Below are 23,561 nucleotides of genomic sequence, written 5' to 3'. Positions count from 1 at the left end.
TGAAATGCTTAATTTTTTAACAATTATTGTATCGTAGCGTCGGGACGAATCGTCTGAACGAGCAATTTTGAAACCAGATCTGGACAGGAAGAAAATAGTCGAGCAGCCCAACAAATCAATAATGTTTGAGCGTGTTAAACACAGCCAGCTATAGGTATTTACATACTCGTTCGCTGTCAGATAAGGAGCCCAGAGGGGTGGGAGGAGAGGCTGGGGGGGAGACGGGAGGGATCGCCTGCGAGGGCTGAGATCATAATCCGGGAGTGAAGAAAGTAAATGGCCGTGAACTGCCCCACCGCACACTTTGGAGGGTGATGCCCAGTTCCGCGGGTCGCCCCGCGCTGCCGGCCGGTGCGGGACACCGAGGGGTGCCTGAAACACGGCTCTGCGTTTACCCATCGCTAGATACGCTTTGCCTTTTGTTGTTTGTGGTGGTTGTTGGCTTTTTTTTTTTTTTTTCCTCCCCCCGTCCCTGGGCAAAACCCTCCCGGGCGGCAGCGGGGAAGCAGCCCGGGTCCCCCTGCGACTCGCCCACGCCGAGACCCGGCATCACCCGGGGAGAAGCCCCGCGGCTCCCGCCGCCGTCGGGAGCACCGCAGATGCCTGCAAACGGATAGTCGCGACTGGCGTTTATGAAAACACCTTTTCCGCCTGTCGGGGCGAGGGGTAACCCCGGCCCGCTTTCCCAGCCGCTGAGAGAGCCGGTGTGCCCGCCGGAGGGGCCGGGCCGGAGGGCTCCCCGTCCGGCTCTTCACGTCGCAGCCGGGCCAGCCGCCGCTCCCTGCTTCTCCAGCCCGCCGAGGGAAGGCTCCGACGCCTCATCGGGGTTTTTAAAGCTGTTGTCATTGCGCTGGCGGGAGGGGGGAGCCAGACTATAAATACAGCCGCCGCGGCCTTTGCTCGCCCTGAAATCTATTATTACATTTATTGCTTTGACAGAAGGGGGGGGGTGAAAAATTGAAATCCGCGTATTAAGTCGGCTCCATAGTTTCCAGACACCCTGGAACCCCTCTTCCCCGGCAGCATGTCTAATGTATTCCCTGGTGATTCTGGGCATTAATTAGTTGTTTAATAGGAGTATGACTAAAAATGTAAAAGAAGGATTAGGAGCGTGAAACGTATGTCCAGCTCCTTCCCCACACTCGAGGAGGGAATGAAAATCACCCTGTATCTTATGTTTCTGCAGGAGCCATTTGCATTTCCCACCAGCTGCTCACTTCAGCCGCTCCGGCTCCGGGCCGGCCGGAGCCCGCTGCCGCCCGGCGCGGAGGCGGGCGCGGAACCGCGGGCGGCCCCGCTCCGCGGCCGCGCTGCCGACAAGGGCGCCACAGCCTGCCTTGCCTTCCCCGTCCAAAACCCAGCGGGACCGGGGGCGGGGGGTGTGGGGACGATGCGCACCGGCGCAAGCCGTTTGCTTTTCCCAGGGAAGCGCAAGTGCGAGGTGGGAGCCGGGGATCCCGCTCTCTCCCGCTCCTTCTGCCGATGCGCGGGGAGGCTGGATGTAACCTGGCAGAGCGGTGCCAAGGACAGAAACGCAGGTAGCCAAGGACACGCTTACCGCATTTATTTCTCCCTAGAAAAACTCCCGCACGATTTCGTTTCTTGCGAGAGGAAGCCACCCCCTCCGCTCGGCGCGGCAGCTGCTGAAACGTTGCATTCAAAGGGCTTTTCTGTGCCCACCGGGGAGCGGCGGGGCTGCGGGAGGCGCTGGGCTTCCCCGGGAGCCGCCGGCGGAACGACCCGCTGGAAACTTGGCCGCTTCCAAGGGTTCGCTTTCCCCCTCCGGCAGTAGTCGCCTAGCCCCCTGCCCACGCCTCTAAATAACTAAAATTCACTCCAGGCTGAAATAATTTTACAAGAGCCACAAATAGATCAGGTGCAGCCTCCGCGTTAAGAAGGCGCCTCTTTTTATTTTCGCGTGGTCCCTCTATAAACAAAGCCGCGGAAACGCTGCGAGAAAAAGCGATCGCTTTAGTTTGGTCTAAAGAGAAATATCCGACTTCGTTATTTTCTTAAACACGGAAAACGTCACAAAATCGAAAAGAAATTCCCCCCTGGCGCCAGCTCAGTGTCGTTTGGGGGAAAAGGGAGAGAGTCTGCCGTAGTGTTTTCTCGCTATCGTTTGTAAAAGAGGCAGGGAGAGTCACAGAGATGAGCGATGGGATTTCGGCTACCCCGGCCCTGCGCTAGCGATACGGGCACGAACAAGAACCTTCGGCATTTAAACAAAATAAATAAATAGAAAAAGTTTTTTTTAAAAAAAAAAAAAAGGCGGGTTAAAAAGGAAACCGGGACCTCTCACAACGGGTCGGCGATCTCTCTTCACACCTGGTGCGAGGACAGTCGCCGGCCCCATTGGTGAAACTTTGGCCACAGTTACTTGTGCCCCCTCCCCAGACGGGCGGGGCGGAGCGGGGCGCGCCCTGCGCGGGCGCGGAGGGGCCGCGGCCATCCTCGCTCACCTCGGTTCTCCTCTGGCTACCTAGCCCGCCGCCGCGCCGCCTTCGCTGCCTTTTGTCCTTCCTCCTGCCCCCTGCCCCCTCCGCGCCCTGGGGCTGCCGCCGCCGCCGCTGCGCCCTTGCCCGCGGAGCTCCGCGCAGCGCCGCGGAGCCTCCCGGCCCGGCCCCGCGGCGGCGGCGGGGCGCGTTCGGCGGAGCTTCTGTGACGTCAGGGCCCGGGGAGGCGGGCGGGGCGGGGCGGGGGCGCGGGAGGCCGGGGAAGGAGGGAGCCAGCGGCGGCGGCGGCTCCGCGGCCCCGCAGCCAGCGCAGGAGCCCGGCGCGGCCCCGCCGCCCCCGGCAGCACCGGCACCAGCAGCGCGAGCAGCGGGGCGGACAGCGCAGCCGGCCCCGGTGAGTGTGGGGGGGTGGGTCTCGGGGGGCTGTCGGCGGGACGGGCGGCGGGGCCGCCGGGACCCGGTCGGTCCCGGCTCTGCGCACCCCAGGACGTGCGGCGGGGCGGCCGGGCAGGGCGCTGCGGGCTGGAGCTGCCGTCCCCCGCCCGCCCGGGCGGCCGCGGCCCGTCCCGCGACGCTGGCGGCGAGGGGAGCGAGAGCTGCCCCCTCGCCGCTCCCGCGCCGGGGCGGCCGTCGGCCAGGGAACCGGCCCCGCTCAGCGGCCGCGCAAGGCAGCGCGGTCCCGCCACGGAGCCGCGCAGCTGGGCGGGGGACGGCAGCGGCGCCGGCCCGGGCTGGGGGCGCCGGCAAATCCTTCAGCAGCGGCTGCCGGCTCGTCAGCCGGGACCCCCCGGCTCCACCCGCGGGGAGCGGCGGGGCCTGCGGGCTCCGCGGAGCGGTAGGCCCCGCACGGAGCCCCCTTTTCGTTCGAGACCCACCGGCAGCGGCCGCCGGCCTCTGACAAAAATCCTCCCACCGAAATCACGGACCTCAGTATCTCGGGCGTTGCTGAGATATTCGCCAGGGGATTTTGGTTTGGGGGGGGGTGGGGGTGGGGTTTTTTGGTTGGGTTTTTTTTGTTGGTTTGGTTTGTTTTCCTCCCTGAAAGAATAGCGATAGATACCAATAAGGACCCCAAAAACTCCTGCGTGACCCGGCTTTTTCGTCCGCGCCCTGCAGTGGTTGTAGCCGGAGTGCTCCGAGCAGGTTGCTGCTGAGCGGGCCCAGCGAGCCGCGGAGGAGGGAGAGCTCGGAGCGCGGTGCCCTTGCGGGGGCTGGCAGTGCGCGGAGGTGCCGAGGGACTTAACTGAGAGCGCTCGGAGAAATGGGAATGGAAGAGCAAGTTGCTTTCGTTTGAGTCGCCGGGCCGCAGACAATAGGAAAACACTTCTCACTCCCCTTGGCCCCGCGCTGCGATGTGGCTTGCAACAAAAATTAAAAGATGATACGGAGAGGAGAAAGGGAAGGAGCAGTCCGGGCAGCTGAGAGCGAGAAAGGAATAATAATCCGTCCGGGAAAGGCACTTTCCTCCGAGGAGACCGGCGTTTCAGGAGAGAGGAAAAACTTCCCCTCGGTGGCGGTGCGTGTGCGTGGGGGGAGCTGTGTGTCTCCACTCGTGAGATAAATCAGCCATCGAGGCAGGCGGCGGGGGAGGGCGGCTGAATTTGTCATGCAGGACTAATCTTGACGGAGACCTATCCCGATTTAAGGGCCGTCGGCGAAGATTTGAAGTTCTCTTAATCGCTCTCCCGATTAATTTAGGCACAGCTCCTCTGCTAGGCCCGGCTGCTGGAGGAGCAGTTTCTCTCCGGCGTGTCTTCGGCTTTGAATAGAAACTGCCGTCTCACAACGAGACCCGGAGGAGCCCCGAGAACCGCGCCTTCCCCCATTTCCCCTCTCTTTTTTCCCTTTTTTTTTCCCCTTCTTTTTAAATTCCATTCCTTTCCCCCCCCGCCCCCCGGGAGGGCGGCGGGGCCCCCGCGGCGGGCGCTGCGGCTGGCGCGACTCGGCCCAAACGTGCCTCGGCTCCAGGCGGCCGCATTTCTAAGCACCAGCTAATAATGCACCCGGTTCAGACATTAAAAAAGAGGCGCAGAAGAAGAAGAAAGATTACCGAAATGATGGTGACATGCAAATTTCCCCCGAAATTATCATAAGTAAACATTTGAAGCCTGGACTAATAAAATCCCATCTGTGTTACTTCATATCGAGTTAGTAGAGAGCTGTGATAATGAATTTTGTAATATCTCACGAACAGACATCTCAATCAGACACTAATCCTGTGATTTTACTGCCCGACCTCTCAGGCCGGGGGAGGCGCCGGCGGCGGCCGGGGAGCGCGGAGGCGCAGCCGGGGAGCGAGCGGGGCCTCGACGGGCTCAGCCGCGGCCGCGCACCTCCCGCCGCTCAGGGAGCCCGGCTGCCGGTACCCGCTGCCCCACCGCACCCCCGGGACCGGGGTGTCCCGGAGCAGAGCGCGGCCGCGAGGTTAGGGGACTCTCCTCCACGTCCCCAAATTGCGAGGGGTGGAGGGAGGCCGACGGGCTGGGAACCCGCCCGGGAATTTGCGCCTGTCCCGTGGGGTGACTCGGGTGGGACCCGAAGTTGAGGCGGGGAGAGGGGGAACCGTGCGGAGGTCGCTGGGGAAAGGTGGGGGTCCCGCCGACATCGCTACGACGTGGCTGCCCGGCGGCTGGGTTTCTTTTTTTTTTTTTTTTTCCCCCCATTGATTTTTCTCTCCCCGAATAATTGTTTTAAAACTCCGATGCCTTCATCTTTTGCAGATAACGGGTAATGGAGTCCAACTGCCGCAAACTTGTCTCCGCCTGTGTTCAGCTAGGTAAGAGAAACCATCTCCCGCCGGGCCGGAGGCTCAGCGACAGCGCTGCCGGGCGGTGCGGTGCGGTGCGCGGGTGCGGAGCCAGGCGGGGCAGCCCCCGGGAAGAGGCGCCGCCTCCGCCGAGGGGTGCGCGGCGGCGGGCGCTGACAGCCTCTCCCCTGTCCGTGTGTGTGTGTGTCCCCACCCGTCCCCAGGGGTACAGCCCGCCGCCGTCGAGTGTCTTTTCTCCAAGGAGGCGGACATCAAAAAGGGGGAGCTCAGCGAGGCGCCGGAGGGCCGCAGGGAGCCCGCCGGCAGCAAGCTCTTCGGCCGGCCGCCCCCCAGCGCCAATGGTAAGCGGCGGCCCCTCCGCGCCCCTCCGCGGGCCGCGCAGCCGGGGGGGGCGGGCGGCAGCTCCGCGCCGGGCCGGGCCCGCCTGAGCGGCGCCAGGGCGCCCCCTGCTGGCCGGCGGAGCGCTCGGGCGCCACTTGCGCCGCAAGATGCGCGGCCGCGGGAAACGGGAAAAGGTGGGTGCGCGGGCACCCCCGCGGCTGCAGGCGCGCACTAACACCCGCCGCCACGGCGTCCTCACCCCCCCTCCCCCCCCAAAAAAAAAAAATCATCGCTGTCAACGCGCCTCTCAGATAGCCGCAGCGTCGCTCTCATATTTATTTTTATTTTCTGTTTTTTGACACCCCTGCTGCCTGTAAACAAGCCGCCAGCCCTCTCCTGCCCCCAGAGGCAGGCACCCCCGCAGCGCCCCGTCTGCAGGCAGAGCGAGCTCCTGCCTCCTCTCCCCCTGCCCCTTTCAGGGGGTTTGGTAGCCGAGCCCGAGGGGTGGTAAAGCAAAACAGCAATGCAAACATATTACAAAGAAGAAAACAAGCACTCTGTATTTCGAGAGACTGTTTAATCCAAGATAAACGTAATTTTGTTTAAATAAAATATATTAACGTGAATTAATAATACAGGAAACTAGAGTGAATTAATAATGCACGTATTCCTGGTCTCGTGGTTAAACACTTCCTTGTAAGAATACTGTATTAACCCTGTTTGGCCAAACAGCTCGCGATTTCTCAAATAACATCCAGTGATTTCAGGAGGAGCCACGTCCCCTTCCCGAGTCCACCCTCCCCCGGAGACTTTAAGCGGAATTTGCTAGCTGGACATCAAAACCCCTAGAAGAAGAAACGCTTAGGCTAAAGGAAGGTTAGCGAGAGAAATCCGGGGTAATTCCAAACGCGAAGGTATTACGAGCCGATAATTTTTAATCCCGGAAACATACATGATATTAAATTGTGCACAAATAGGCTTTGCCGGGGTCTGGCACTTTTTCCCTCGGCCAGTAATAAGTGTTAAATAATGTGGAAAGGAAGGGTGACATTGCTTTATATATGGTTTGCAAATAAGAAAGGCCTTTCTACCCTCCCCTGCCTTTTCCTCCCGACGAACAGGTGGTCTTAATCAAAGCCCTTAGCACGATCTAATGGGAAAGTGGGGACCTTTCTGATATAATAAATTTATGAGCCCTTCCAAGTCAGCTTTATTCGACTAAGTATTTATAAAAGTAATATCCACATATGCTCCCTGACACGGTAACTTTTACTTCCTCTGCCGAGAAACAAATGGTTATTTTCTTAACCATCAATTATGAACCCGGATTATTGTAATACACGCAAAATTTCCTGCCTCGTTACCGTATCAACCAGTCTGCTTTTTACTCGTCGGGCTGCAGGGGAAATTGCTATCTAAACACCTCTAATGCCATTAATTAAAATATAAGTCTGAGCCGAAGAAGCAACGCGGGGTTGCCTGACCGCTAAAACCTTCCCGTTTACGGGGCAGGGAATCGCGGGTGACCGCGGATGCGGAGATAGATATCCCTGCAGATGTGGGGAGATATTCCTGCAGATGTGGGGATGGTCCCTGTGTGCAGCCCCAGCCCGTGTCTCCGTGCGACGGTTAATGGCAAGTCCTGAGACGCCCGGAGCTGCTCGGGCGACTCGCTGCGAATCGTAGAAATCACGGGCGTTTTGCCGCGACTCGAGTGGGCTTTGTTGGGTCTTGGCTTTGATTTGCTTTTAATCGCGAGGGGCTCGTTGATTTTTGCCTTGCCTGACCGCCAGGACGTCGTGTTTTATGGGATTTACCTCGCAAAAAGCCTGGTCCTTGGGGCGGGCTGGGTGGGAGGTGGCGAAGCGGAGATGGGGTTTGTTTGCCCCCCCCGTGAGAGTTCAGTTTCGGAAATTAGGAGGGCGGTCAGGTAACTTCGCGAATTAGGCACCATCGGTGGGCACAAGGAGGGGTAATCGCTATCTAGCAACTTTGGTAAGAATAGTAAAAAATGCGGATGTTTGGTCAAATCGATGCTCCTGTGAAAGGAGGAAACGAAATTCAGTAGGAGACCCTCCAAAACGACACGGGCGCGAAGGGGGCGCGGGGAGGGAAAGTCCCCCCGGAAGAAATGGGGAAAGGAAAATGGCAAAGTATAAAAACATTATTGCAGTCTGGAGTGTCAAACGCAGCCCGGCGGGTGTCATGTTTACCCAGAGAGACGGGGAAATTGCTGCTGCGTGATCAACCTCACAAAATTAGGAAAACTTTAGCACACGCTTCGACGGCCCCACAGCACGTGTAAATGGTTGCTGGTGGGTTTATTCGAATAATTTTTATGCAGTGCGGGAAGATGCTTAAACTATTGGCGTGCGTGTATACATATCTGTATATATATATGCGCACAAAATTTGTTAGCTCTCAATTCTACTTAAGGAAACCTTTACTGTAATCGATAATTGGGTATTGCTGAAACAGCAGCCTCCAACAGAAAACGTTGAAATTACATTCCACCTTATATCATCATTCAGCATCACGAATTGATTATCTCAACTCTTAAAAAAAAAAAAAAATTATTCGGTCTGAATATTCCGTAATTTAACATCTCTTTTTCAAAAGCAATCCCCAAAAAACCCAACGCTGATTCAGCTCTCGGTCCAGATCAGCTGAAGACATGGCAGCGTGCAAAGCAAAAAAAACCGTCCCCGGTGCCTTTTTTGAGCCCCGGGACGAGGCGGGCGCGCAGCCTCCGCCCCCGCGGGAGGGAGCGGGCGCGGGCGCGGGGGGGCCGAGGCGGAGCCGGAGGGGCAGAGCTGAGCGGCACCCTCCCCGACACATAACCTGGCCAAATTTGTCCCCGGAGTTGTGACCCGAGCGGCGGAGCCGGTGTCTCCGTTGGCCGGGGCGGAGGCACTCCGCCGGTGCGCTGCCCCTGCGCGGCGCCGGGGAAGCTGCGCGCCCCTTTCCGCAGCCCCCGCCGAGCGCAAATTAAAAGTTATTTATTGCGCTTCGGATATATAATTTCTAACACACACACACACACACCCCGTCGCCGTCGTCGTCGTCTGCGAATAATATATGCAGCAGTTGTTAGCCTCACTCCAGGGAAAACTAAATGTATAACGAAAGCTTATTCGTGAGTAGGAATATACTAACGGAACAATCTGATGTCTTCTTAATCCTATGTAAAAAGCTCTGTAGTCTTCCTAATATTGACTGAATGGGTAATTAATGGCTCTTCATCGAGGAGAATACCCGGTAATCCGAGATAGGCGAAAGACAACAAGCCAGAGGTAAAAGACGACAGGACTAGCTGGAGACTCTGCATAAGAACCGATTTATCCATTTAGGAGAGTATTACGCCTAGAAACAACGATCCCGTAAGGAGATAAAGGAAAAGTGGGAAAATAAATACCCGCAGTAGGTCTGGGCACCCCCCTCCCCAGCAACCCCAGCCGAGCCGCTCAGCTCCCGGCCCCGCTCCCGGCCCGCCCGTCTCCCGCACCGCGGCCGGCACCGGGGACCCCGGGCCGCCAGCTCCGCCGGCGGGAGCGGGAGGTCGAGAAACACCCTCGAAAAAAACCCAAACCGAACAAAACCCCAAAACCAAACGAAACACCAAACCAAAACAACAACAACCACAAAGCAAACCACAAAATTAATTAAAGAGGAGATGCAGAAGGTGGAGCTGGATGGGAAGCAGTCCCAATTCCCCATTTTTCGCTGCCGGTGGATGCCCTCCAGCCCACCGGAGCGCGTCCTCGGCGAGCCCTGCAGCCCTGGGCGACCGGGGAAGTGGGGAATTCCCCCAGATAGAGGGGTTTTTTTAGGGGGTGGCAGCCCCGCGCAGCAGGCGCGGACAGTCGCTACGCGGGTGAGCCGGCCGCGGCGGCTTCGTGGCCGGGACCCGAAACCGAAAAGGGATGGGAGCTTGCAAGCAGGGAAAAAAAGGAAGAAAAAAAAATTTAAAAAACACTTTTGACATTTTAATTGAAACCTTTACCGCTAATATATTACTTGGGTGACTACAATTAGGTTGTTTTTCGGTTGGCTGACAGCTTTTAAAATATTATTTCACTCGGGAAATAAAAGCTTCATCTCAGATTATAGGTAGGTATTTTTGGATTTACGTGATTTATGGTCACCATGACAACTAATGCTGCGTGGTGGCTCCCCTCCTGCCCGCAGTGGGGGAGTTTTAATCAAAGGCGTGTAAGGAAACGCCGTCGCCCTCTCCCTCCGGGCTGCCGGGGCCCGGGCCGGTGCTGTGCCCCGCTTTGGGGACCCGGGGACGGCCCGAAGGTCTGTCCCGGCTGGGGTGGGGGACGCGGGGCTGGCGCTGGGGAAGGTGTGGGAGGGCGGTGAGGTGGCCGGGCCCTGTTCCTCCTCCTCCGTTCCCCGGGGGGAGCGGGCAGGCACCAGGGACAGAGCGGGCCGCGGCGGGGCGGGCACCGGCGGGCACCGGCGCTGCGCCCTGTAAGCGCACAAAGCGCGGAAAAAGCGCTCTGCGCCGCGCAGCCGGGAGGGACTTTTAGTTTCGACTCCCGGCGGAAGAAGCCAGCATTGCCCCAGACTAACTAAAAATAAACGAATGCAAAAACAGAAAAGGAAAGGGAGGGGGAAAGGGCTCATCTGCGAGAGGGCTGCATTGGCCCGTTGAAAAAAAAGTAAAAAACCTGAGGGGGGATACCACCGTATCCCTTCTCCCGCCGGCTCCCCCTCCCCAGGGCTTTGAAGGGGGCTTACAACCCCGACGTGGGGGCTGGAGAAGGGCAGGGCGGCCCCCTCGCAGCGCCCCTCGCAGTGAGGCCGAGGCCGCGCCCGCTCCCCGGGGCCGGGGAAGCTCCGCGCCCGCGGCCTTGGCGGGGTCCCGGCGTGGGGAAAGGGGGGGAGGGGGGGGGGGTGTCGGGATTTCTGGGTGCAGGACCACGGAGGTAGCGAGAGGTTAAGAAGAAACGGGGATATGATTGGTAAACAAATTGTGCAGAATGGAGCTGGATTCATATTGACTTAGTTATAGGTCATCTGCTGCCGGTGCAAAGGGAGGAAATATTTACTTTACACATATACTTTATGATCTTGGGGGAATTAGAGGAAATTCAATAAGAAAACGGCTAGAATCATTTTAAACCCCCTATTTAAAAGACTTAAGCAAATTAGAGTCTTATCAGATTAAAATCCACTACAAATGTAAGAGCATTGTCTCCGTCGAAACGCTGTGGGGTCTGAGGAAAGAGATTCTTCGCCAAATCTCAGGGATAAAAACACGTCATTTAAACACCAGATAATGAGCAGAATGTAAATTAATTTAACCTTCTTTACTAACAGGCTGCGAAAGTAATATGTATAATTTAGCGATAAGTAAGATTGCGAGGGGATGATACGTACCTCGAACGAACATCAGCGGCTAGGAAAGATCCTTGCGGGGGGGGGGGGGGGGGCGGAGGAAGCAACGGGATACAGAAAAGTTTGGGCGCTGCGATGTGGGTGTGGAGGGCCACATCAAGGGGAACTTTTCGGTAACTTTTCGATGCCCGTGACCGTGCGGAAGAGTCGAAGATAGAGGCGCAAATGGCTTTTTCCGCGCCTGGGCTCCCTCGGGCTCCCCATCCCCAACAGGACCGCAGCTCCCCGGGGGCAGAGCTCGGGGAAAGGCTCCTCTGCCCCGGGGGGATCTTGGCCAACACGGGAGGCCAACCTGCCCCCGCGTTAGACCCGCGGGGAGCGGCCCCGCTCCTCCTTCCTCCAGCGAGACCCGGGTCCACAGCAGCCTCGCCCCGCGCTATAAGCGGGCCCGTGAGCGGGGACCGCGGGACAGCGCAGCCCTTCCCTCTGCTGCCGCTGCCCGAGGGCGAGGGGTCAATTCCTGCCCCCCCAAACCCCGCAGGGGGCTTGGTCGGGAGGCCGTGGACGAGAGATTTGCGTGCCGGAGCCCGGCCCGGCCCGGGGCTTGGCCAAACTCTGCAAACGGCTTTCGTGGGCGTGGGTTCGGGGCTGCTGTGGGCGCCGCGCCGGGAAGCGGGACGGTCCCCGCGGGTCCCCGCCGAGACGGGGAACGGTCCCTGCGCATCGCGGCGCGAATAAGGTGTAAAACCGGGGTGGAAAAGCCCCCTGGGGAACTCGCTATTGGGAACCCGACTGCAAGGAGGCGACGGGAACGGCAATGCCGGCGGGAGGATTTTCTCCCCGTTTTCTCCGCCTTCTGTGCAGGCAGGAGGAGACAAGACAGCCGGCGGGCGCGGGGATTACAAGTGCTCGGGAGCTGCGGCGTACACGTTCTTCCTTACTCCTCTGAGTGTGATGTGAAGCTTCCCGTAGCCGCGCCGCAGAGGGGTGGTTGTTGTTGTCACTCGTGTTTAGTTGTCGTTGTCGTAGCGGTTACTGCTACGATCGCTATTACCCGTCAACGACCCGTCGTCTGACCGGCCGCACCCCGCCTCCCGACTGTTTTCCACCCCCTCCATAACGAGGGAATCGGGGCTGGGGCTTCCTCGCTTACTTCCTCCGTGCTGCCGCGCCTCTGCCCGTGCCGAGCTCCCCTCTCGTCACCCCCGCGGGTCCGCGGGTGCGCAAGGCAGCGCGGAGAGGGACGGGCGTGCCTGGAGCCGCCCCGACGGGACGCCCGGCGGAGGCCGGGCTCGGGTCCCACCCGCGGGGCAAAGCGGGCAGAAAACGCGAGCTTGCTTTTTTTTTTTTTTTTTCTTTTGGGGGGGGGTACTCCCGCTGCCGGGGAGCGCGGGGGGCGGGCGGGGCGGGGCAGGGGGCGGGGCGCGGGCGGGGGCGGGGCGGGGCGGGGCGGGGCGGTGACGTGCCGGCGCGGGGAAGGCCGCCGCCGGTTTAAGATGTCAGGCCAAGAGGGAAGCGGCTGAGCTGGTGCGGTGCGGGGCCGGCCGCGGCGCGGCGCGGGTCCATGCGCGGGCAGCGGAGAGGAGCGCCCCGCGGAGCGCCGCCGCGCCTCGCCGCCCCCGCCCCGCGGAGCCCCGCGGCGGGCCGGGGGCCGCCGGCCGGGGAGCAGCCGTGTCGCCGTGACGGCTCTTGCAGGACCGGACTCGCCCGCTCGCCTGTCGCCGTCGCCGCTGCCGCGGCCCCCCGGGCGGCGGGGGCTTCTGGGCTCGCCGTGCCGCCCGGGCGCTAGCCGAGAGCCGCCCGCCCCGCCGCGGCTCCCCGCCCAGCAGCCCTGACCCACCCCCCCCGGAGCCGTGGGGCTGCTCCGCGCCCGCGGAGGGGGCGCCGCGCCGACCCTCCTACACGTACCGACACCTACAGACACACGCACACCTCCTCCCATCGACCCCCCAGGCGCGCACGTAGACTTTGGCGTCCTTTTGCCGATGAACTGCATGAAGGACCCGTTAAGCCTGGAGCGCCTGGGAGCCGGGAATAAGCTGTGCTCCTCCTCACCTTCCTCCTCCTCCTCTTCATCATCTTGCCACCACCACCAGCCCCCGCTGGCCATGGCGACGGCGCTGGCGCCGGGGCAGGCGCGCTCCTCCCTGGAGTCCGCCAAGCACCGGCTGGAGGTGCACACCATCTCCGACACCTCCAGCCCCGAGGCCGCAGGTAAGAGGGGGCGAGCGGCAGGGACCGCACCTCCGCCCGCCGGGCGCCCCCCTGCCCTGCCCCGGCCCGGCCCGGCCCCGAGCCGAGACCGCTCTCGTGGTTTATTTCGCATGCGGTGTCTGTGTGCCGGCGTACAGGAAGATAATAATGACATGTGTAAGGATGGGCGAACCGCATGTACACCGGTGGGCGAATAATGGGGATACAGATGGGCGAATGGTGTGGCTACACATCGACGAATGATGTAGATACAGACGGACGAGCAGTATGGGTAGAGACGGACAAATAAGGCGGGTGTAGACGGACAAATAATGCGGGTGTAGACGGATAAATAATACGGGTATAGGTAGGCGCGTGATGTAGATACAGATGGGCGATTGATGTGGATACAGGTGGGCGAATGATACGGATGCAGGCAGAGGAATAGCCCGATAAAGGCAGGCGAATAATATGGGTATAGATAGGGAAATAATACGGATTACATGTGTGCAGATGGGAGAATAATATGGATGTAGCCAGGCGGAAAACTTGCATCTATCGATAGGCGAAAAACTGGCGTGTGGAGAGGCGGCTCCATCCCGCTGCCCCGGCAGTGGCTGTGGCCCCGGGAGGAGCCGCCCGCGGGTGCCCGCGGGGCGCGGAGGGGCCGCGGCGGCGGGAGGCCGGCGTGGGTTAATAATTACCCCGCCGAGCCGCGCCGGGGACAGGCTGCGGGACGCGGCAGCGCTGGGGACCAGCCCTTCGGCAGCCGCTGGGGAGGAGGCTTCGGAGGCTGAGGCGCCCTCGTTTTCCGCCTTGTTGTTTTTGTGTCCGTCCCCCCCCCCCCCCCCCCCTCCCCTTACAGAGAAAGATAAGAGCCAGCAGAGCAAGAACGAGGATGCGGGGCCCGAGGACCCCTCCAAGAAGAAGAGACAGCGGCGGCAGCGGACTCACTTCACCAGCCAACAGCTGCAGGAGCTGGAGGCTACCTTCCAGCGGAATCGCTACCCGGACATGTCCACTCGGGAGGAGATCGCCGTCTGGACCAACCTCACCGAGGCCAGGGTTAGGGTAAGTCCCCCCACGACACCCCGGCTTCGAGCAGCGGGGGTCGGGGAAGGGGCGAGGGGGGGGGGGAAGGGGAGGAGGGCTGAAATGTTCGCAGCTGCTTTCGATTTCGGTTTGTATGCAAACTTCAGAGCCTTTGCACAAAAGCAGGGCAGAGCAGGACATTTCTGTCAAAGCGAGAGAGATTGGGATCTCTCTCTCTCTCTCCGGAATACGGTTCGCTGCACGTTTCGCCCTCGCCGCGCAATGCGTCCTGCTCCTTTTGATCGAAACGCTAATGAAAACATTAGCCAAGAAAGCAACTTGGAACAGGCTGCAACCTGCGCTGCCTCTAATGAGAAAAAGATGTAAAATACACAAGGGCTTTTACTTCAGTCCGAGGCGCTCCCGACGTGCCCTTCCTTGCATTTTCTCTTTCTCTTGGTTTCACAATTCGACGAGCGTCTCTCTCCGCCCTTTCCCCGCTCTGAGATTTATGGGACCATCACGGCGCTGCAGAGATACCGAGGCCGGATCCTGCTCGCGTGCAAACGTCGCGCGGGGGGGTGGGGGGTGGGGTGGGGGGGGTGTGTGTAAAAACCACCCCAAAAAGCCCCCAAACTGGTCGAACCCCCAGATTTTCGGAAACGCCTATAAATCCTCTCCCCGCGGTCGCTTGAGGAAAGCGAGACAGCGAGAACCGGGCGCGGCGGGGAGCGGGGCCCGGCCGGGGCCTCGCCGCAGAGCAGAGCGGTGTCGGGGAGCGGGGGGCTTGGTTTCGGGGGGAGCGGTGCCGCCAGACGGGGCTCGTCCCCGTGGTGCCCGGGCAGCCCCTGCCCGGCTCGGCTGGGGGGGTTCTTGCAAACACCCCGCGGCGACTCCAATCCACACGGTGAGGCTGCTGCCGGCGGCTGCCCGGCGGGTCAGACACCCAGATGTGGATTGGGAAAGGGCACGTTTCCCCATTGTCTGCTGGGAGGGTCCTTAGATCTCATTTAGCACGTTGTTAAATGGTGATTTTTTTTTTTTTCTTCTCCCCCCCCCCCCCCTTTTTTTTTTTTTTTCGGCAAAGAGCAGTCGAACAAGTTTGTTTAGAAAGTGGGTTTCGGCTCTGGAAGCTTTCGCGCAGAAGGAACTTGTAGCTTTAACAAACTGAAGCAAGGATTTATTAGTTGCTGGCTTCCCCCTCCTTCCTCGTAATGGGAAACATCGCCTTAAAATTCCGCGTGTTTCCAGGCGTTTCGCCCTCGCTTTTACACTTTTGTATTTCCCTGGATGGCTCCAGTACGGAACAAGCCAAGGAAGGAGGGGGAAAAAAACAAAGAGAAACGCGGGGGTGGGGGGGGAAAGACAAGGAAACGTTGGGCTCTGTGGCACGAATTAGAGCATCGCAAATTGGAGGGGGGTGTGGGGGTGTGGGGGGGTGGAAATGGCGCGGCCGCGGATCTGCCTTGCTGAACCCCGGCGGCACCGGGGCCCGGGGGATGCTCGGCGGCCCCGGCAGCACATCGCTGCCTCGGCCCAGCGCGAGGCTCTGTAGAGAAGGAGACGAATTTATACATGTGTATATATATGTACGCACACATCTTTTTAATATATGTGTGTGTGTGTCTGTACGGACATGCTCGGCTGTTGCCCCGAGAGCTCGCGAGGGGCTGCGGTGGTGGTGGTTCCTGACTAACTGGCGTCTCGCATCTCCCCCCCTCTCCCCCCCATTTCCAAAGGTTTGGTTCAAGAACCGCAGAGCCAAATGGAGAAAGAGAGAAAGGAACCAGCAAGCCGAGCTTTGCAAAAACGGCTTTGGTCCACAGTTTAACGGCCTCATGCAGCCCTACGATGACATGTACCCCGGCTACTCGTACAACAACTGGGCAGCCAAGGGCCTGACATCCGCTTCCCTCTCCACCAAAAGCTTTCCGTTCTTCAACTCCATGAATGTCAACCCTCTGTCTTCTCAGAGCATGTTCTCCCCTCCAAACTCCATCTCCTCCATGAGTATGTCTTCAAGCATGGTACCCTCTGCAGTCACCGGGGTCCCCGGCTCCAGCCTCAACAGCCTGAATAACTTGAACAACTTGAGCAATCCCTCCCTGAATTCTGCAGTGCCAACGCCAGCCTGTCCTTATGCTCCTCCAACACCTCCGTATGTTTATAGGGACACATGTAACTCGAGCTTGGCGAGTCTGAGACTTAAAGCCAAGCAGCACTCCAGTTTTGGCTATGCCAGTGTGCAGAACCCCGCTTCCAACCTGAGCGCTTGCCAGTACGCGGTGGACAGACCCGTGTGAGACACCCAAGTAGGAAACACTGCATGGGAATCCCTCCCCATTTCCCGCAGAGACTGAATTATGCTAGAAAGTAATGGGCACTAGAGAGAAAGAGAAAGGAGGAAAAATCAGAGAGAGAAAGAAAAAGAGAGAGAGAGAGAAAAAAAAAAGAGGAAACCACTGAAATAAGATAGTTCCTTTGTTTTCAAAGGACCTCCTACAGATTCTGAGATCTTTCTTTCACTAAGAGTATTTCAACAGTTACAAGGACATATATATATATATATATGGACAAATGTTTGACTGGATATGATATGACATTTTAATGTTACTATAAGCTTGTTATTTTTTAAGTTTAGCATTGTTAACATAAAAATGACTGAAAGGATGTATATATATCGAAATGTCAAATTAATTTTATAAAAGCAGTTGTTAGTAATATCACAACAGTGTTTTTAAAAGGTTAGGCTTTAAAATAAAGCATGTTACACAGAAGCGATTAGGATTTTTTCGCTTGCGAGCAAGGGAATGTATATACTAAATGCAACACTGTATGTTTCTAACATATAATTATTAAAAAAACCCCAACCATTGTGTGAATATCAGTTTTAGAATAGTACCTCTGGTGGATGCAATGATGTTTCTGATATTGCAATGTAAAACATGCCCTGTGTATAACATTTCGTACAATATTATTGTTTTACTTTTCAGCAAACATGAAAAAAAAATGTGTTTTATTTCATGGGAGTAAAATATACAGCATACAGTTTTGTCTGGATTTTTATTTACTGAGCCAAGCTGCGCAGCGGTAACTAGTCTGCACTGATTGACTGATCGTTGACACTGGATCTCGTTCTCTGGAAACACAGGGCAGTACTTTTTATTGCAATACAAATAAATGCTGGCATTTTTTTCATGTTAAAAAAAATCCCTCGCGCTAACGTTGTATGCTAGAGAAACGCGGGGTTTGGACATGCTGCCTTCCGTGCAGCAGGATCCCTTTATTCCCCTTCGCAGCCCCGAGAAAATGGATTATTTGACATCGCTGGCCTCGAGAATTACCAGCCACAAAGTTGCTGTATCTCGAGCATAAATTTCTCCCGCTGTGAAGGAAGCCTTTATTACATTAAAGAAGAGGGGGTGGGAAAGAAAAAGGAAAAAAAAAAAAAAAAGGCGGAGGGGGGGGGGGGAGAAAAGGCACTTTGCAAACAAACTGCTCCTGTTCAAAATAATCTGTCCCCTTTGCCGCCCCTTGCGCTCACCTTCGGCGGGGAGATCCTTCATGTAATATTACATTTCTATTTCCAAATCCCCCTTCCAGACATGAAGAGAAACAAAGAGCAGCCCAAATAACCGCAGTCCCGCGGAGCGCGGGGGTTGAGAGGTTAGCCCCGAGTTTCCTGCGACTTCGTGCTGCAACACGTCGTTGAAGGGAAAGGTCGTGCTCTCGTGTGTTTTGTTTTAAATAATACCGACCCATTCATTCTCAACCTGCTTGTTCGTGAAATTATACAGGATTATAACTTTGCCATCGCCGGACAATTGAAACAAATCAAGATGAATTGCTGCTCGGCCCTCCCATCTGCTCACACCCCGGGCGGGCAAGGAGGGGCTGGCGGGGGGAAGCGGCGGCAGGACCCGACGGGAATGGCGATATAGCAAGAAATTCCGCAGATGCGTAAACTGGCGAGGTGTGCAGGGGCCGCCAGGGAGGAAACAACTTGCCCCTGGCGCGGCCTTTGCGCGCTCCTTGCGCGCTTTTGTGAGGCCGGGAGGAGCCGGGGGACACCTGGGGTGGGCGAGGGCTCCGCGAGCGGGCAGATTGAGCTTTTGTGAGTCCTCGCCCACCCCCGGGCTTCCCCCCACCACCAGCGGTGAGACGGGGAGAGGCGCGGAGAAGAGAGGGAGAGGGGAGAGGTCAGCGCCCTGCTCTTTCCCACGGGGAAAACGCTTCCCCCACCCAAAAGCGGGGTTCCCCCTTGTGATCCTGTTTGCAACGTGGGCAGGCCTCAGCCCCTACTTTTCCCCGGTCTTCACTTTTATTTTCTTTTTTTGTTCCTCATCTAATTTTTATTATTTTTTTCTCCCTTGCCTTTTTTTTTTTTTTTTTTAAACCCGTTTTTCTGTTTTCTTTTCCTCCGTGTGTTGTTGCCAGGGGGTCGGTGGAGCGAGAAAGCCTCCGTGCTTGGGGCGGGGGGGAGGCGGGCGGCCCCCCCACCACCACCCTCGGCGTGCCCAGCCTCGCCGCCGCCCCGACCCAACGCCGCTCCCCTCGGTTTTTCCGCATCGTGTCAACACCTCACCCGGTGAGTGCCAGGGGCTTCCAAAAATGTCCCCTTCCTCCTCCTTCTCCTCCTCCTCTTCCTTGTTGGGCTTCGGGCGGAAGGTCTTGGGGCGATCCGGCGAGGGGCTGGCAGCCCGGGAACCCCCCTCGGGGATCGGGGAAGCCGGAGAAACGCGGGTGCTTTTCTGCCCAAACCCCCTCGGCGGGACGGGCTTGGAAATCAGCGAGGCGAGCGGATCGCTGCGGGTATCGGCACGGTATTTTACACGCTCTTTTCGGCTCTCGTTTCTTCTCGGTGGCACTGGTTATTTATAGTCCTCTCATGTATATATCTATAAAATGTCCGTGTATATATTTAGAATACGTGTATGCGTGGAGAAAGGATATATATAAAATATATACTATAGGCATATACGTTTAGAAGAATAATATATACCGTTTCCGGACCAAAAAAACCCCACAACTGGATCAGAGTTTTCCACTCTACTGTGTAATGGCTCAAACGATGAAAAATCAACGTGACCGCTCAGAGAGGACATAAATCACTCCGAGTGTAATCTGAATTTCTCTTTCTCCCCCTAGCTGAAGCCTTGAGGGTCATCATTTTTCTGCGCCACTTGACCAAAGATACAATGTTTTGATTAGGTCGTAAATCAAAATCTTGGGTCGTGTTTTTTCTTTTTCTGTGGTTTTTCTCTCTCTCTCTCTCTTTTTTTTTTTTTTTTTTTTTTTTTTTTTCCGGGGGCTTTCCTTCCCCTTATCGGCGGTGGCAGTGTGAACCTGGAACAATGGAGGCCGTGGGGAGGGGAGGAAAAAGCCACAACGAAATGGGGAATTTGCAAAATATCTATTTGGACAGGCGGGGGGGAGAGGGGTTAAACAACGGGCTCGCACCCCCCCGGCCCCCCTGGCCCCGGGGAAGGCCGCTCCGGGCCGCCTGCTGCGCGGCCCCCCGCGCCGGGCGTGCGAGCGGCCAGCGCCGTCTGCTTCCCAATCCACATCCCAATCCACATCCCAATCCACAGCCCCGCCGCCCCCCGGGGCTGCGGCGGCGGGAGCGGCTCCCCCTTCCAGCCGGGGAGCGCGGGGTCCCTCGGCGGCCCGGGGGACCCTCTCCCTGCCGGCGGGACCCCCGGGGCCGTGGCCCAGCTCGGCTCGGCTCGGGTCTTTTGTTGTCGGACGGTGCCTTCCCGCACTTTGAACCCCGGCGGCGGGCGCAGGGCCCCGGCAGTCGGACCGGCGCGCCTCGCAAGGGGCGAAATTAACCGTAGATATCGATAGATCGCCTTGGGGTCATTTTCTGAGCACTCCCGCCGCCCTCTCTTTGCATTGTTTCTACGTACGTGTGCGCTCATACGCGTGTGCCTTCCCCAAATAGCTCGATACCGATCTTTAAATACCTGTACATTTGTTTATACCTATAAAATAAAAGATTTTTTTTTCCCCCCTTACGCGATTCATTAGCATTTTTGGAGGGAAAGAACTTCCTTGGGAAAAGAGTTGACATCTGAGCCCGGGGAAGTTGTTGGGTTTTTTTTCCAGAAAGCCGTTTCGCCGCACTGTGGGGCGGGCGCGGGCAGGTTCGCAGCCCGCTGGCCCCCGCCGGCTGGGCGGGCAGCGCTGCGCGGGCGCGGAAGGGGTTGCGGGGGGTGCGCGAGTGTGGCGGGGGGTCGCACACCCCGCTTCAAGCCAAGGAGAGGGGGCAGGGGACCGGCTCGGGGCGCCCTGGCGCTCGTACCTACGCGCTCTCGGGGCATGCGATTTACCTTGCTAAATGCCTGCTTTGGTACGCGTGTTACAGATGCGTAGCTATGAATATTATGCACCCGGTACACCGTCACAGTCAATAATCCAGGAACTTGGAAGGATTTACACCTTCGGAGCTCCGTACAATGCCGGCCTAATTGATTGCTAAACCTGAAGTTTTCTAAACGCGAACCCCTTTTGGAATTAATTTCTCCGGTCGCCTGCATCTTTCAGAGGAGAAAAGAGAGGAAATAAAAGAAACCCTGACTTCTAAATTTTTAGCGGCAAGGTGTTGGGTTTTTTTTTCTTTTTAGGAAAAAAAGGCGTTTGAGGCCGCTTTTCGCGATCTCGGGCCCTGCTTGTGCCGGGCGGCGCCGCGGGGCTGGAGCGAGCAGGGCCGAGCCGACGCTCCGAGCCCCTCCGCAGGCGCGCAGGGAGCTCCGCGCTGCCCGCCCGGCGAGCCCGGGCTCTGCCGGTGCGGGCCGATTTTTCCCCTTGGTCGATCCGGGGTTTCGGGGACAAGGGGGGCTTGTTGGCTCGCTTTCTCCCTTGCAGCTGCGACACCCCACCCTCACCGCCCCGCCTACCCCGAAGGGCTGCGACGGGGGCGCGGGGGGCAGCGCAGGTCGCTCCCGCCGCCGCGGAGCCAGGCCGGGCAGAGCAAATGCTGCCGCCGTCAAAGCGGGAACGGCGCCGGTCCTGCCTTCTCGGAGGGCGGGCTTGTGCCTGCCCTGCCCGGGGGGGGGCCACCGGCCCGACCCCGGCCCCCCCGCGGCCGCCACCAGCCCCCGTCCGGCACCTCCTGCGGCGCAGCCCCGGCGGGGGCAGCGTGCGAGCGGGGCCTCACGGACTCCAGACCCACGGGCGGAAAGTGGCGGGACCGGGTGGGGACGGGCCGCCCCCCGCGGCACCGCCTCGGGAAGAGCCCGGGCCTGACCCCACGCGGGGAGCGGGCGGCCGGGCCGCAGGGCAGGTAAAGCCCTGCGCGGCTGCGGCTCCGCAAAGCCGAGCCCCCGGGGGGAGCTCGGGGTTGAGCCGGGCCCAGCCCCGCGGCCAGCGGCGCGATTTGCGCGGCTGGAGCCCGCCGTCGGGAGCGGAGGATGGACGCGACCGACCTCAGCCCAAAACCGGGAGAAGAAAAAAGAAAAAAAGAAAGAAAGGAAAGCTACAAAGCCCCCAGCAGCCCACCCGGGAGCCGGAGCCTGCGGGTGCCTCGCTCCGGCTGTGAGGAAGAGCCGGGAGCTCTTCGGCCTCAGCCGCCTTGTCCGGGCGACGGGGCGCGGCGCTGGGGACGGAGCCGAGTGAGCCCCGTGTCCGTGTGCCTGTGTGTCGGTGTGTGTGTGTGTGTCTGTGCGTGTGCGAGTGCGGGAGAGACCCGTCCCCGGCCCAGCGGGGCTCCCCACCGAGCCGGGGTGCAGCGGGGAAGCGTCTCAGATTTATGCCCTCATCTATATACGCACACATACACATATATGTAAATACACGTACCCACACATATACGTTGCCAGTGCATACATATTACACAGAGGGCTGTGCGGGCTGAGCTCTGCAGCCGCTGCCCGCCGATGAGAGGGATGCTCCGGCGGCGGTAGCCCTGCACGGCCACGCAGGAGCTGGCCACGCACCCACCGCATCGCTGAAACCCACGCCTGATCGGGGGAGGGGGTGTGTGTGTGATCGCCTTCCACCCTCTCCTTCCGTTTGACCTTTTTTTAAGGTTTTCCCCCCACCTCCTCCGCTGCCAAGCCGCAGCCCGCGGCCTCCCCGGGGGCTGGGGCGGGGACTGGGCGCTGCGGGGACGGTAGTGGAGCGGGGCCCACGGCCGCAGCCCCTTCCCTGGCCGTGGGCTTGTGCCCACGGCCGAGCCCGGCCCGCGTTGAACATTAACCGGCTGGAGCGGCCCCGCGGTGTAACATGCTACGTATAAAAATGAATCATCTCCCAGGTTGTAGTAAAACGTCCTGTAAAGTCCACCTATAAATTCTGGTATGCACTTAGCGCTCTCGGCTTCACGTCTTACCGTTGCCACGGAGTATTTGCCATCCCCTCCTCTCCCCTCCTTTTCCCTCCCCCTGAAATCCCGCCGGTCGTCTGCGGTCCTAACCCCGGTCCCGCATGCCCCGGCGAGGGGTGCGGGCAGCCCCGGGGGCAGGATCCGGCCTCTCCCCCCCCGGGAGGAGAGCGGGGTCCCGCGGGGGCACCCCCGAGGTGCCGGCGGCCGCAGCCGTCGGGGACGCTGGGGCCGCCCCTCTCCCTCCGAAGTGCGGGGCGGGAGAAAAACAAGCGGGACAGACAACGGCCCTGTGACCCCTCCAGGGCGGCTGCAGCCCCCCCTCTCCCCCCCCGGGGCCAGCTAAGGTGGGGCGGCTCGCAGATGTCCCTGCTGCTCCCGCCCCCCGAGGGGGACTGTGCCTCTATGTGTGTGATAAGAAGAGATACTCGTATAGGGCAGCGAGGTCCTGTAAAACTCAGCAAGGCTCCCCCTGCAAATTCGTTATGTATTTTTCTCCGGTTTAACGGGAAAAAAAAAAAAAAAGAATATTTAATCCGAAGGGGGAGCGCAGGGCTGCGCAGCCTCGGTGGACAGGCACGGGCGAGGATCGATGAGTGTGCAGGAATCAATGCAGCCCACAGTTTAAATCTGTGACCGAGATTTACGCAATTGGAAAGGAACCCGAGGAACAAGCCCCCGGCCTGCTGGGTGTGTATGTGGAGAAATGGCAGCACTCGGGAAAACACGAGGGTGGAGCCGGGCTCATCACTTGATATATATATTTAGTGTGGTGGTGGTTCCACTGGCTCACAGGGGACTACTTCCATGCTTAAAGTTATTCACATGCTTGAGTGATTTGCTGGATTGCGGCCATATGTAAAGCAATAAATATAAGTGGCTACTTCTGTGCAAATAAGAGATCCAGAGGTCTCACAAGTAATTTTCCAGCAGATCCAGACCTCATACTGTTAAGACAAAAGTGAAGGGAACTCTCTTCTCTCATTCAATTAAAAAAACCCCACCAACAATTAAGGTCACTGGGACAATACAAGCATAAAGGAGCATAAAGCCTTTCCTTTATGAAAATCCTTGCCAGGCACTTTCAAGGCTGCATTATCTGGAGAGGAGCAGGAATCTACAA

General features: G+C 58.7%; 1 protein-coding gene across 3 annotated transcripts; it reads left to right on the top strand.

Moving 5' to 3' along the window:
- The first annotated feature begins 5,186 nt into the window (after window positions 1-5,186).
- Window positions 5,187-16,752, top strand: PITX2 (paired like homeodomain 2). 3 transcript variants are annotated; one of them, XM_074821444.1, is made up of 4 exons: window positions 5,187-5,232; window positions 5,427-5,564; window positions 13,949-14,154; window positions 15,855-16,752. In XM_074821444.1, the coding sequence occupies exons 1-4, from the start codon at window positions 5,187-5,189 to the stop codon at window positions 16,416-16,418; spliced, it is 954 nt and encodes a 317-aa protein (XP_074677545.1). In that variant the 3' UTR covers window positions 16,419-16,752. The 3 variants fall into 3 exon arrangements, with proteins under 3 accessions (XP_074677545.1, XP_074677546.1, XP_074677544.1); XM_074821445.1 differs by lacking the exon at window positions 5,427-5,564; XM_074821443.1 differs by lacking the exons at window positions 5,187-5,232; window positions 5,427-5,564 and adding an exon at window positions 12,876-13,104.
- The last annotated feature ends 6,809 nt before the right edge of the window (window positions 16,753-23,561 follow it).

The sequence above is a fragment of the Strix aluco genome, chromosome 4 (genome assembly GCF_031877795.1).
Source record: "Strix aluco isolate bStrAlu1 chromosome 4, bStrAlu1.hap1, whole genome shotgun sequence".
Taxonomy (NCBI): Eukaryota; Metazoa; Chordata; class Aves; order Strigiformes; family Strigidae; genus Strix; species Strix aluco.
This window is presented reverse-complemented; position numbering and strand designations above follow the sequence as displayed.